Genomic DNA, 14,443 nt, shown 5'->3' on the forward strand with positions numbered 1-14,443 from the left:
GATGGTACACATCAACCTTACGCGAATAGCATAAATCAATGTAAACTCGTTTTACTTAGAGTCGCTAGATTGTAACAAAGATTTCATCACATTCATTGATGTAAAGCTTGATAATTTGATGATGGGATTCTCTGCATCCAATTGCTCTCTCTTCTTGAAAATATTCAATTTTATTAACATAAACTACCAAAGATGTTCTTCCACCGTGAACACAAGATAATTAGGCCACAATTCAATTTATTAATTCTCTTGAGTCACGAATACAATAAATCTTGATGTATGCTACATTTTACCAAATTATGATGATGAGGGGTGTTTTATGGGATGATTTTCATGAACAGGTTTATTAAATATTTTATGGAATGAATTAGATAAGCATGAGCCTTTGATTTCTTGCAAGTTGTAGAAAATCTACTTACCAAATTAGTAAAAAAAATGGAAAATGATGGTATGATGAGTCTTCATCAAATTTTTATTTGTTTACGTTTTAAATTTTTATTATAGTTGTTAAATTCGGTTTTTTTTTTTGTCACAAGGTCATTTTTCGTCATTGAATCGAGCATTTGAGTAAAAATAACTCAATGTGAGCGAGTTCGAGAAATTACTCAAATGAATGACGAAAAACATGAGAAATTAGATTTGTTGTATGTAAGAATAATGAAACTAAATAACACCTGAATTACAAGAAAAAAAGGTTTTATTTAATTTTACTGCAAACAATCAAGTTATACAAGTATTATTTGTTTTGATTTTACATGGCATCTCAAATTGGTACTCGGAGAAGTATGAATCTTTGGCTTATAACAAATCAAAAGAGAAATCATCTACATCATCCGGTGGGTCTTTTGGGAACGAACCTTTGTGTGGGCAAAAGTTGTTGCAACTAATGCCAATCATAGTGCACCATTTGCCACAAATTTCTCACCAAATTTACTATCAAACAATGAGCAATATCTAACTATGACATTTAGTTAACTTTCCTCCACTTCCAATTGGTTACATGGTAAGTTGAAATGACAGATTTGAATAATTGAAATTGAAAGGAATAGACGAACATCTTGTAACTTACAATATTTGTAGAAGACAGAACACAAGGCAGCTTATACTTGTGTTGAGTTTAAAAATCGTTCTATGACTTCTATTACCTATAACTTAAAATGGTTAAAGGAGTTTACTTGTAAGTTTAGGTTGGGTGTTCATTTTTTATAGGCAATTAATATTTATATGATAGTCTACATTATACATGATGCAAAAACCAATGTTCATGAATGCACGACGTATTAAAGTTGATTCTCATTTTGTCTGATACAATGTTTAGGACATAACTCAAATTAGCATATACCTTTACCAAACCTTTAAACAAATAGCAAATCAAGTTTCTACCTAACAAGTTGAACTTACGATCTTCTTCAAAACTATAATATTTTTTTAAATAGTATGAGAAAGTATATATTTTTCAAGAAGTATTAAAAACTACAGCATTGAAAAAAAAGTTCTATTTCAAATTACAAAACTTTTGGTCTTATCCCAATCCTACCATACTCATTTCTTCTTTTTGTAAAATATCTTTCTTATTATATATTAATAGGAAAGATGACAAGTGATTTGAACTTATAATTTGTTTATTTGGGAAAAGAAAATTAGTTTTTTTTTTAATAATAAGAATACCTCAAAATTCAAAGTCAGAAAAACTTAAAAAAAAGAAAAAAAAGATGTAAAAAAAAAAAAAAAAAGGAAAACAGAATGTCATTGGTTTCACATCTCTTCCCCAAGCCCTCGGTGTTTTCCAACATTTCTCTCCTCTGCCATGGCCACCGCCTCGGCTTAGTTCCCCGCCGTTCAACTCTCCTCATTCGCCGCCATTCTCCTTCCTCTTTCACCTCTTTACCTTCCCCACTCCCCGCCCACTCTCGCCACGTCCGCCGGAAACTTTCCATGGACTCTGCTTCACCGGAGGTTTCGGCATCGGTCGACTCCGTGGCGGAGGGTTTGAAGAATCAAAGCTTGAACAATGACGATCGTGTCGATGGAGGTAGTAGTATCAACCATGCAACGAAAAAGAAGCTCGAAGATCTGAACTGGGACAATTCGTTTGTCAGAGAGCTGCCTGGCGACCCCCGTACTGATATCATTCCACGAGAGGTGCTATTTCTTTGTTTTGAGCTTTGAATTTTTGCTAATGTGAACAATTTTTTGGAAATTGGAACTTTGAGTTGGAATGTTATTTGTATTTCCTGGAAATGTGGACGGTGAGGGGGATAATGTGTGTAATCAATTGAAAGGTTTGAGTAGGAGCTCTTTCATATGCTGTAGTTTAATGGTCTTAACTTATTGCGAGTTTTAGTTACTGTAATAAGAAGGATTTTGAATTTGATGTACCCTCTTTTTGGTGTATAAGATGATAAAAAGAAGATCAATTCATTTTTTGTATTTTCGTATTTTTGTTTTCATTCATAAGAGAAAGCTCTACATTTTACATGGTTTTCAGGACTAGTTTTATCGTCTTTGGGTCCTTTGGAGCTGTAAGCTTATCACTGTTTGTTGTTTTAACTTATCATGTCTTGCATTTTTCTTGTTTGATAATAGAAATTCTTACATGTTTTTAGGTCTAATTAATTAATTAATCTTCTGGTGGTAAGTTTTAATTAAGATTTTATTGTAAGAGCAGGATCCATTCTTATGTAGTTAATTGGCTGCGTTTAACTTCCATGCTATTTTTCTTAATTTTGAAAAAAGGGCTTGGATGAGTGGATTTAGTTTAATGGGTTATTCTATTACTATGACTGATTAGTTTATCTACCTTATGAATGTTAGGTATTACATGCATGTTATTCAAAAGTATTACCTTCAGTTGAAGTACAAAGTCCTCAGCTTGTTGCTTGGTCAGAATCGGTTGCCAATTTGCTAGACTTGGATCCTCAAGAGTGAGTGTTTTTTATTTCTTTTGCTTTCTTTTAATTGAGATTAAGCATTTGCATTGTGTAATATAAGTCATGAAACATGGACATTTCATATGCAGCATCTTAAATATCATCATCTGATGCACTATACACTTGAGATATTAGCATAATTTTTTTAATAATTATTTTTTATTTTGAATAAAGTATTAATATATTTATATATATTGACACGGAACCTTTTGAAGGTCTTCTTTCTTTTGATGCAAAATTGGTATATCCATTTCTCACAAAAACCTTACAAATTCTCAAAATACAAATCACTCATGCAACTTGTAAGAATGCATAAAGCCTTCTCAATTTTGAAACAACTATCAGAAGGAATAGAGCTTGAACTCATCTAAAGAAGTTGCCCTAGAACAATTATATTTTGCATGATTAGAAACCTGGACCCACCTATTCCTTAGAAGGACCTATACAATTCCTCACGTTTCTTTCATAGATTCCACTGAACTACCTTTATGACATAATTGCATTATACATACCTCTTTGTCTTCTTTTGGTTTACTATGCTCTATTTATGATTGAGAGGCATCAAGGATGGTGGGATCTCTTTATCTTCTTTGTGATCGTGTGTCAAGGGAGAAGGGAATCTAGGTTTTGGACTCTTTGACTCTTCGAGGGGCCACTTTCTTTTTTTTTTTTGCCTGCATGTTGTTGTCTCTTCCATGCTCTAAACTGCCTTTGTTTTCTTCTCTCTTTTGAGTGTTAAAATCCATAGGAAGGCAAGGCTCTCCCACACTTGCTGTGGAGTTGTCAATTTGCTCAGACTCTCTGGTTTCGGACAATGTGTTCCATTAGGTTGTTATTGTTAGTTACACTATCCAGTCTATCCTTGAGGAGTTTTTCAGTTTTTGAGTTCGCCTTTCCAAGAAAAGTCTTTTGGAGCTCTAGTTATTTTGTTGTTTGGTGGGTTCTTTTTTTTGGTTAGAGAGAATCAAAGAAATAATATGATTTTCCATGAGATTGACAGGTTATGTGATGAGCTTTCAAAGGTGGTGAGGTTTAATGCTTCTTTGTGGTATTAGTTCGTAGGTTGTAATTATAATCTTGGTTTGATCTTGTTGGATTAGAGTTCTTTTTTGTAGTTCTTGAATTTATTGGGAACCCAAATTTCTGCAGTTATAGTCTTGTTCTAAAATTTCTCTATCATCAGGTTCCAAAAATTATAATCTCGTTCTGAATTTTCTCCATCATTGGGTTCCAAAAATGCACATATTTGGGTTATCACCCAAAGGAAGGCCAAAATAAGCATCCGGAAGCGGGTTAACTTCACACCTCATCAAAGATACCCAATATTTTAACTTAGCAGGCTCACAATTCACTCCAACAATGGTGCTCTTCTGGTGATAAATCTTTAAACCTAATATAGTTTCACAAACAGACAAAAAACCTTTAAGGTTCTTAAAGGAGTTCTCCTTTTCGGAAGAAAAAAGGGTTTTATCAATGAACTGAAGACTTCTATTTTATTTATTTATTTATGAGAAACATGAATTATGATTTCATTGATAGTATGAAATTACAAAAGGACAAAAGATGGTGTTTTGAGTTACGTTGTGCTATCCCATTGTGAAATGAGAGATGTAAGGTTGTAATCACAAGAAAAGAGTGGATTTACACCAAGTTAGTGAACGAAATGAAAATATGACACCTGAACTCCATCAGAACCCACCAGAAAGTCTCCACATCATCATACGCTGACTTGCTAAGAACGTCCACCACATGATTAAACATAAAGGGTCAAATAGGATCTCCTTGCTTAAGACCTCTCATTGCACAGACCTTCTCCCTTGATTGCTATTGATCAATATGTATGAGTTAGTAGACCGGTCACTGAAGACAATTCCGACTCCAATCTCTACACTTAACCCAAAACTGTTATCTTGCAAGCCTCAACCCACATGATCATAAACTTTCAGAATCCACCTCTAGAATCGCCACTTTCTTTGTTCTCACTTTATAAATCCTCAATGGCTTCAATCATGATACTCTCAAGCATTCAAAATAGTTCCTAGGGAGCACATCACATAGGTCTAAGGTCTTTGACATTGGTAGCCCTTTTTTTTGGAATTAGACAAACATGTTTCCTTTTCAAAAGAGACAAATGTAAGTCTCCCTCCTAGCGACTTCTAGAATTCCTCTTGTGCGAAACTCACTAAAAACTTTCCATTAGTTTTCCAGTGCACATTCTCTCGATTATCTAAAATGCCATAGTAACCATCCAACCTTGGCAATGTATTCCTATTAAAACCAAAAACAACGATGTGGATCTCTTCCGAGGAGAGTGGCCTCTAGGACTTCCTTCACGCTAATAGAAATAGGGCTCCAATCCAACCTTCCACAAAAGATCTCGAGATTCATAGGGAAGGAAAGAACCTCTTGAATCTCGCTATCCTTCTTCAGCATTTCACCATTTTCCTCATCCAAAAAATCAATAAGATCTTTACTCCTCCCCTTTGCACAGGCTTGAATGAAAGAGGTATTGGCATATGCTTCCTCAGTCCACTTCATCGTAGCCTTTTGATGCCAACTAATGTCATCCTTTCAATTCAAGAACCCAAGTTCCACCCTGAGACCATTCTTCTCCCTCTCCAACCTCATATATGAGAACAAGCTGCCTTCCATCTCCGCCTTCATCCACTACACAGCCTCCATTTTACGCTTCAAGTTCCCAAATACAAACAAATTCCAACACTTAATGGTCTCCTTGAGAGCTCTATAGGTAGCGAATTCAGTGGCTTCATGTCTATTGTCTAGTAATTGGATTTTTGTAAGCTCTCTTATGGGGGATTTATTTTCCTGATTGCCACATGACCTTTAGGACTTCTTCACATTGTAACCTTAAAGAATATCTCAAATTTTCATTTTTTTAATAAAAGAAGATAATTTAGACTTGTATGATTGGTCACCTTATGAACATTCCAGTGATAACTTTCTCTTTGTATTTCACTCTTAATCTTTTGTAGTCAATTAGATATCTGTGTATTTTCTCTCCCTTAGAGTTGTTTTCCTCTTGCAAGAGCTGAAGAGTTTTACCTTGGTCCTTGCAGATTTGAAAGGCCAGATTTCCCCCTCTTGTTCTCTGGTGCATCTCCATTAGTTGGAGTGTAAGTTTGAAATACTGATTGGTTGACAGACCAGCATTATGATTTTCATTATCCCGTGGCTGCTGATATTGTGTGTTACAGGTCACCTTATGCTCAGTGTTATGGGGGCCATCAGTTTGGCATGTGGGCTGGACAGTTGGGTGATGGCCGAGCAATAACCCTTGGGGAGATACTTAATTCACGATCTGAAAGGTGGGAGTTGCAACTAAAAGGTGCTGGGAAGACTCCATACAGTCGGTTTGCAGATGGCTTAGCTGTGCTACGAAGTAGCATCAGGGAATTCCTTTGTAGTGAAGCAATGCACAGTCTTGGAATACCAACAACTCGTGCACTTTGTCTTTTGACCACAGGAACATTTGTTACCCGAGATATGTTTTATGAGTAAGTAAGCAAAAAATCTGTTAAGATGGAAGTTATAGAAAATTTGTAGTTAATGATGATCTTACTTGTGCACTTGAATAGGGTTTTCTCGTACATTCAAGAATTCTTAATCTCATAATATGGGTTTTTTTCTTTATCTGCATAACCCTTGTTAACACAAAATATTTCTTTAACTAAATTTTTTGTTTTAATCAATCGTAGGTCAGATATCCTTTTTTCATTTTTTCTTTTTATATACATACACATATACATATACATATATGCATACACATATACATATACATATACATATACATATACATAGACATATATACATACACATATACATATACATATACATAGACACATATACATATACATATACATATACATATACATATATACATATACATATATACATACACATATACATATACATATATACATACACATATACATATACACATATACATATACATATACATATATACATACACATATACATATACATATACATACACATATACATATACATATACATATACATACATATACACATATACATACATATACACATATACATATACACATATATACATCTACACATATACATATATACATATACACACACATATAAACGTATACATATATATACCTATATACGTATATACATATACACATATAGATATATACATAGATGTATATGTATAACATAGATGTGTATATATATATACGTACATACGTGTACATATATACATATATGTATCTATACGTACATACGTATACAGATATACGTATTCATATATGCGTACATACGTATTCATATATACGTACATACGTATTCATATATACGTACATACGTATTCATATATACGTACATACGTATTCATATATACGTACATACGTATTCATATATACGTACATACGTATTCATATATACGTACATATACAGATATACGTACATATACACGTATACACATATACAGATACATATACATATACAGATACATATACAGATTCATATACATATATACATATATATGATTTCTTAAGTACTTATATGTGGGTACTTTTAGTTTTGAACATGTAAATTAGTTATAAAATATGAAGAGACTTAATTTATGTTGGTTATTTATGACAATGCAATAATAAGTTCCGATTGTTTCACTTTATAGTGGGAATCCAAAAGAAGAGCCTGGTGCAATTGTATGCAGAGTGGCTCAATCTTTTTTGCGTTTTGGATCGTACCAAATTCATGCCTCTAGAGGGAAAGATGATTATAAAATTGTTCGGGCTTTAGCAGACTACGTGATTCATCACCATTTTCCACACCTAGAGAATATGAGCAGCAGTCAGAGTGTATCTTTCAGCACAGGCAATACAGATAGTTCAGTCGTTGATCTCACTTCAAACAAGTATGCAGGTAATCTTTTCTGTTAAAAAATTGTATATGAGGTTGAAGTAAAAAATAGTTTGTGCCAAGTATAGGTAGCGAAAAGGCTACTTGAACTGAACTGTGTGTAGGGCAGTCAACATTGCTATTTTATCTGAGACTTAATTTCTTGGTAAGTGGAGAAAAGGTAAATTGATTCTTCAATTTTCTTTTTCTTGATATTATCTTTTGGAAGGAACATAACTTTTCATTGATAAAATAAGGAGGAAGAATCGAATGCTCAAAGATATAAAACCTTTTGGAAGATATATAAATTGTGAAAAAACCAAAGAAGCTGCATTACTCTTAAGATACAACAAAAGAAAACACTCAAAACCTAACAAACCAGCTCTAGAAATGAAACCAAAACTAGAGAGCCCATAAGCTAAAAGCCAAAACCAACCAAAAGTCCAATGGGTAGACAAGATAAGAAGTCCAATAAGACTGGAAGTGCGAGGGTCAAACCAAAAATCAAACTAACTTCTAATCGGTATATAAAGATTAGTGTCTTTTACACTTTATCTTTCATATGCCTTTTCTTTTTGTTCTTTTGAGGATTAGAGTATTTTTTCACTGTATTTTTTAAATAAGGAATAAAATTCTTATCAAGCTTTTTCAAAAGCTGTTGAGGCTTACATGTCTGGCACTTGCCTGGGGGCATGACTCTGAGTTTTAGCCTCGAGACTTGCATCTTCATTGAGGTTGAACCACAAGAGGCTTACGCTTTTGTGAAAACACACCAAAACTTTGAAAGTTAAAATCTCTGTGCCTTGTCTTATCACTAATGATTAGAAAAATAACAGTGATTTGCCTAATTCTTAAAAAAGGTATGAGTTGTGACAATTTGAACTAGGACCACTTTTACTGTTGTGACTTTGACAACATTGAAGGCAAAAATTTATAGTATAGATCAATCCTTTTAATACTGATAATAGTAGTAGCAGTAATGACAAAGATATCCTTTTAAAATTTTTGATTAAGTGAAAACTGTGGGGTGAATTTTCTTTTTATGACTATCATGTTTAGCACTACTTGGTCATACCAATTGAGGATTTGTAAAATATTTTTAATCACTATTTGTGGCTGAGCCTTATGCCTCGCCTATTCAAAAGTAAAAGCTCCAAGGCTGTCTTTAGCCTTTTAAAACCTTGCTTTTTATTGATGATCGAAAAGTTACAAATTTGTTTTAGGGTGCAAACTCCCGTAAGGATTTAGAATGGAAAAGTGAGAATGGATCTTTCATAAGTCAAATTAAGAGTTTTGAGTTTGACCAAAATAACCTGTCTCCTTCGTTACGTTACACTTCCAAATCCAAAGAGTATTGACACTCTTTCATCTTTGTGCCTATTATCAAGCAATTTCAGTAGTTCTTCTCTCTTTCAAGAAATTGGTCTGAACTCATGTATAAAAGAAATTTATTTAAGGTGTTTCGCAGCATCAAGGAATTTGTTAGCAAACCAAGGATAACATGACCTATGTGAGGAATCTTGGTTCACAGCTTACTTCTTGACTTGTCTATGAACTTTTGTAGAGCCCAGCACATGGGATCTATTTTTACTTTTATTAACTTATAATATTTTTTGGTCAGAAACAAAGATTTTATTGAGAGAAGTGAAAGAATGTACATTCTTCATCTTATTCCATGGCTGATACAGTTCTCCTTTTAGTTGTATTCAACTTTCGGTTTCTTAACAAAAAGGGTTACACATCTGCTTTTGTTTTCATTGCCTTTACATGGATGATGGTATCAGCGTGGACTGTAGAGGTTGCCGAGCGAACTGCTTCCTTAATAGCAAGTTGGCAGGGAGTTGGGTTCACACATGGTGTACTCAACACTGACAATATGAGCATCTTGGGTCTAACCATTGATTATGGTCCATTTGGATTTTTGGATGCTTTCGATCCTAGTTTTACGCCCAATACAACTGATCTTCCAGGCAGAAGATACTGTTTTGCAAATCAGCCAGATATAGGCTTATGGAATATAGCACAGTTTGCCTCAACTCTTTCAGCTGCTGAATTAATAAATGACAAAGAAGCAAACTATGCCATGGAAAGGTGGTTTTACTTTTTTTTAAATTTTGTCTTTTATAGAATTGTTAGTCTCCCATTGCACTCATATTATGACATTCCCCTCTCTTTGTACAGATATGGAGACAAATTTATGGATGACTATCAAGCCATAATGACCAAGAAAATTGGTCTGCCAAAGTACAACAAACAGTTAATCAGCAAGCTTCTCAACAACATGGCTGTTGACAAGGTTGATTATACAAATTTTTTTAGATCACTTTCCAATATCAAAGCTGATTCCAGCATCCCAGAGGAGGAGCTCCTGGTCCCTCTGAAGGCAGTTCTGTTAGATATTGGCAAGGAGCGTAAGGAAGCTTGGGTTAGCTGGGTAAAGACCTACATGGAGGAGGTATAGTGATACTGAAATACCTGATGGTTCTTTGGAGTAGAATTATTACAATAATTTTTTTTCTGATGAGAAACAAGACAAGATATTGATCAAAGGATAAAACAACAATTTTGATCATCTCTTCAGAAGGTCTTTTGACCTCTGAGGTAGAAACAAGGCGGCCCCACTCTTCCATTTCACTATCAAGAAGCCCTATTATATAATTCAGATTTCATGCACCCCCTTTGATAAACTAACAATTTTTTACCGAAAGGCTTTTAGAGTTGACAATAACATAATTGAGGGTAACTCCTGACTAGATGGTCTGTTTGTGGCCCAAGTATCTTTTAAAAAATGAATCTTATCCCCTATTCCCAACTTGGGTAATTCTTTGAAAGAAACTAGGAGTTTTGCTATTGGAACTCCAGGGGCTGAGCTTTGAGCTTTCTTTGGTCTCATTGAGAAACCGATTACCATTTGCTGCCCAAATTTGCTTCTAACTATTTCCAGAGGGCAGAATCTTTCCGAATGTATCTCCACAGCCATTTAGAGAATAAAGCTGTATCTCTCCTTCTCAGAAATCCCCAGCCCACAATCACATAAAGGCACTGTGACCTTCCAACAACTAAATAGCTGCCACAATCCATGTTTGCCAGTTTCCAGAGAAAGTCCCTTAAACTTCTATCGATTCTATGGACGAACTAACTTTGGAAGGGATTCAAAAGAACGTGAATTCACCAAAATTATATTGCCACTTTTTGAGAGGGGAAAACCTCTCCAATTGGCAAGCTTGTTCCTGATTTTATCAACAACTGGATCCCAAGATGACACCTTCTTGGGATTGTCAGCTAGAGGCAAAACAAGGTAGTTAAAAGGCAGGGCTTCCACTTTACAACCAAACAACCGAGCTGCTTTTCTAACCTTGTTTTCTGAAGGAAAGCTTGGTTTCTTATAAGAAAAGGGGGGAAAACAGAGCCTTTTTCTGATCTCTTTCCTATGAATAATTAAAATAGTTCCTCGAGTGTATCAATACATTTGGTCACTTAATCAATGATTGTCAATGGGGTTTCCACGTTTTCTGAGGGCTTTTATTTCCCTTCATCGTTTAACCTTGTTTCTTTCTTTTTCTTAAAATATCTGGAATATAATTTTCTTCGACCATTGCCTACTATATATATGTCTACTTCTGCTCGGATGGTGTTGGCTTTCATGACTGTACCTTGCAAACTTAGTTATTCCCTTCTATAATTGATTGATCTCAGCAGGAGTGAGTCGGAAGCCCCATACCTTCCAATGGAATAACATGGTGCAACCATTAGATTCAACTTAACTATTAAAAATAACGAAAAAAACAACGAACAAATTTATGTGGAAACCCTATGGGGAGAAAAACCATGGGAGAGAGTTTTCTTATTATTTTCTTATGCAACAAATGATACAAAACAACCCTTGAACTTTCAACACACAATAAGCCCACTAATTTTAACATCAACTCATATCAACAATTAAATAATTCAATTTGTAATTCTCATTTTCTTTTGAATATCAAAAGTAAAATAGATCTTCTACCAATTTATAATTTCATTTTTCCCTTCTGTTCTGAATCTGTTGAGTTATTATTATATCTACTACAAGCTGGAGTCACCATCGAGGGAAGCTACCTGTTTGGGTATATACATTATTTACAAGGTTTCAATTTGGAAGGGGAAAATGAAAACTATCAAACTGATATGATCGTCACTCGCCAAAAGCTCAACCTCTTTATCCTGATGTGGCAGTATCTGGCATCCAAGCATAAAACCTCCAGGCTCCAACCAAACAGCATAATGCCCATCAAACAGTCCTGTTTGGGTTGGCCAGAAATCATGTCCAGATATTGTCCAGAAATCATGTTCAAGTTTCATAAAACTCTATAGGGTTACTACTAGATGCCTTTTCTACTAGGCTCCTTTTAGATTGACTTTCACTTATTTAAACACTTCCAAAGTCAATCCAAATACAATATATATGTATGTATGTATGCTTGAATATGATGAAGATCTAAGAAGCATGACACTCCTAGAATGGCCGAGTGTCAGTGTCGGACACGTTTCCGACATTGACATGCTCCCGACATGTCTATGACACACCAGCTGGCATGTCAAGTATTTATTTTTTTATTTTAATTTCTGACACGGCGCCGACACAGCCAAGACACGGTCCCAACACGGCTGGAAAAAAAACAGACAGAAAAGGTTAGAATTGCACATTAGCCCGGCCCAACAATTATTAGGTTATTTTCTTTTTAATTTTATCTTTTCAATTTTTTTTTCACACTTTTCTCCCCTCTGCCGATTTCTCAAAATTCTCACCACCAACCCTCTCTACCCTAACCTGCTCGCCCGTCGTGCCCAACCCTCTCTGCCCTAACTTGTTATGTCTTATGGCTCTAAACTTGTATTTTGATGTTTTTAATTGGAATATTTCTCAATATATTCGTATGAATGAGTATGACATAAATTTGAGTTTCCCCAACATGTCGTGTCCTACTTTTTTTAAGAATGGCGTGTCACTGTGTCACTGTGTGATGTGTCAGTATCTGTGCTTCCTAGATGAAGATAGATTATTTTTCCTTTCATTTTATTCATTATTCTATTTCTTTTGCAGCTGGCTGGAAGTGGCATTTCAGATGAGGAGCGGAAGGCCTCTATGGATGTAGTAAATCCTAAATATATACTGAGGAACTACCTATGCCAGACTGCGATAGACGCAGCTGAACAAGGTGATTTTGGAGAGGTTCGTCAGCTGCTGAAGATAATGGAACGACCATTTGATGAGCAGCCTGGAATGGAGAAATATGCACGGTTGCCTCCAGCATGGGCTTATCGGCCGGGTGTCTGTATGCTTTCTTGTTCTTCATGAGTTGATAGCTTGCTCTACTTTACATACAAACAAAGGGAAATTATTTATTGATAGAATGTTTCCTATGTATATAATATTGTCAAGTCTGTGTTATGATCTCGAACAATAATATTCACTTGTTTAGTTATGACTTTTCTTTTATGGCATGACCTGAAAATTTAGACAGTTCTCATTTCCACTTCTATGTTCATAATTTTACGATGGCTTCTTTGTCCGAATTTGTTCTTTTGAAAATTACTTTGGCTTCTTTCTTTGAATTTGTTCTTCTGAAAATTACTTACTTTGGCTTCTTTCTTTGAATTTGTTCTTCTGAAAAGTACTTAAAGGGCTTCTTTCTTTGAATTTGTTCTTCTGAAAATTACTTACTTTCACTTTATTTCATTTTATCGATATTTTGAGTCGATGCATTTTGAGTATATAAAGAATTTCAACTTTTTCGAACCATCTGGTCAAAGTCCAAAAGAGAAGTGATTTCCTCGACGAGTTTCATTCCTTCTAATTTCTCACCTTTTTTTCTTTTCCTCTTATTCTCCTTTAATACTGTTGTGTTTCTGATGATAGAAATTAACCTCATGAAGCTTAGCAATGCTATTAAGGCAACAAATTATTTGCTTATGAAGTAATGGGGCTTTGTGCAAACGATTGCAAAACTTAATTGCAGACTCTTTATTTAGTTTATACACGTTTCATTCTTTCTTATATTTCATGTTTTTCTCCATTTCTCTGTCTTGTTAGTTTCAAACATCAAGAGGTTAGAAAGGCTGGTTGTTTATCTTACAGAAGATTGGCTTCAGAGATTCTGGTAGGAGAATTTATTTTTGGCATTTATTAGTAGCCATGGCATTAATTTTTATGCACGGATGTATCTTGAACAAGGCTGGGTTAGGATGAAAAGTTTTGGTGATTTTATTTTCAAATGACAAAACTTGATTTTCGTAGATAAAAAAACAAAGACTACAACGTATACACAAAGGTGAAACCTACAAAAAGGAATACAAAACAAGAGCCAGATGCCAAACTGTAGGAAAAAGCCACAAAAGAGTTAACTGAACCCTGAAGATAAATAGAGAATCTAATAAAGGATCAAACATCGTCGTAAGAGCTATCGTGATCTCTTAGATTTCATTGTTTCTCTTGCCTGCCCCTGCAAAATAGAATACACCCCAGTTTGCCATAAATCGCGAAAGAGCGGATGGAGGAAATTCATCTTCAGCATGACCTGTAACTCTTGAGAAAGTTGAGATCAAACACTTCAAAGGAATCATGCCAAATCAGAACTCCACAA

General features: G+C 34.8%; 1 protein-coding gene across 1 annotated transcript; it reads left to right on the forward strand.

The window, feature by feature from the left end:
* The first annotated feature begins 1,622 nt into the window (after nucleotides 1-1,622).
* On the forward strand, nucleotides 1,623-13,323 carry LOC103492506 (uncharacterized). The gene is made up of 8 exons (XM_008452906.3): nucleotides 1,623-2,142; nucleotides 2,815-2,924; nucleotides 6,008-6,064; nucleotides 6,146-6,445; nucleotides 7,600-7,847; nucleotides 9,608-9,914; nucleotides 10,005-10,278; nucleotides 12,904-13,323. The coding sequence occupies exons 1-8, from the start codon at nucleotides 1,744-1,746 to the stop codon at nucleotides 13,156-13,158; spliced, it is 1,950 nt and encodes a 649-aa protein (XP_008451128.2). The 5' UTR covers nucleotides 1,623-1,743; the 3' UTR covers nucleotides 13,159-13,323.
* The last annotated feature ends 1,120 nt before the right edge of the window (nucleotides 13,324-14,443 follow it).

Source organism: Cucumis melo, chromosome 2, assembly GCF_025177605.1.
Source record: "Cucumis melo cultivar AY chromosome 2, USDA_Cmelo_AY_1.0, whole genome shotgun sequence".
Classification (NCBI taxonomy): domain Eukaryota; kingdom Viridiplantae; phylum Streptophyta; class Magnoliopsida; order Cucurbitales; family Cucurbitaceae; genus Cucumis; species Cucumis melo.

Coding starts and splice junctions, on each gene's coding strand:
- LOC103492506 (XM_008452906.3), top strand. CDS start 1,744: ATGTCATTGGTTTCACATCTCTTCCCCAAGCCCTCGGTGTTTTCCAAC. Junction 6,065..6,145: donor GCATCTCCATTAGTTGGAGT/GTAAGTTTGAAA, acceptor TGTGTGTTACAG/GTCACCTTATGCTCAGTGTT. Junction 10,279..12,903: donor TAAAGACCTACATGGAGGAG/GTATAGTGATAC, acceptor TTTCTTTTGCAG/CTGGCTGGAAGTGGCATTTC.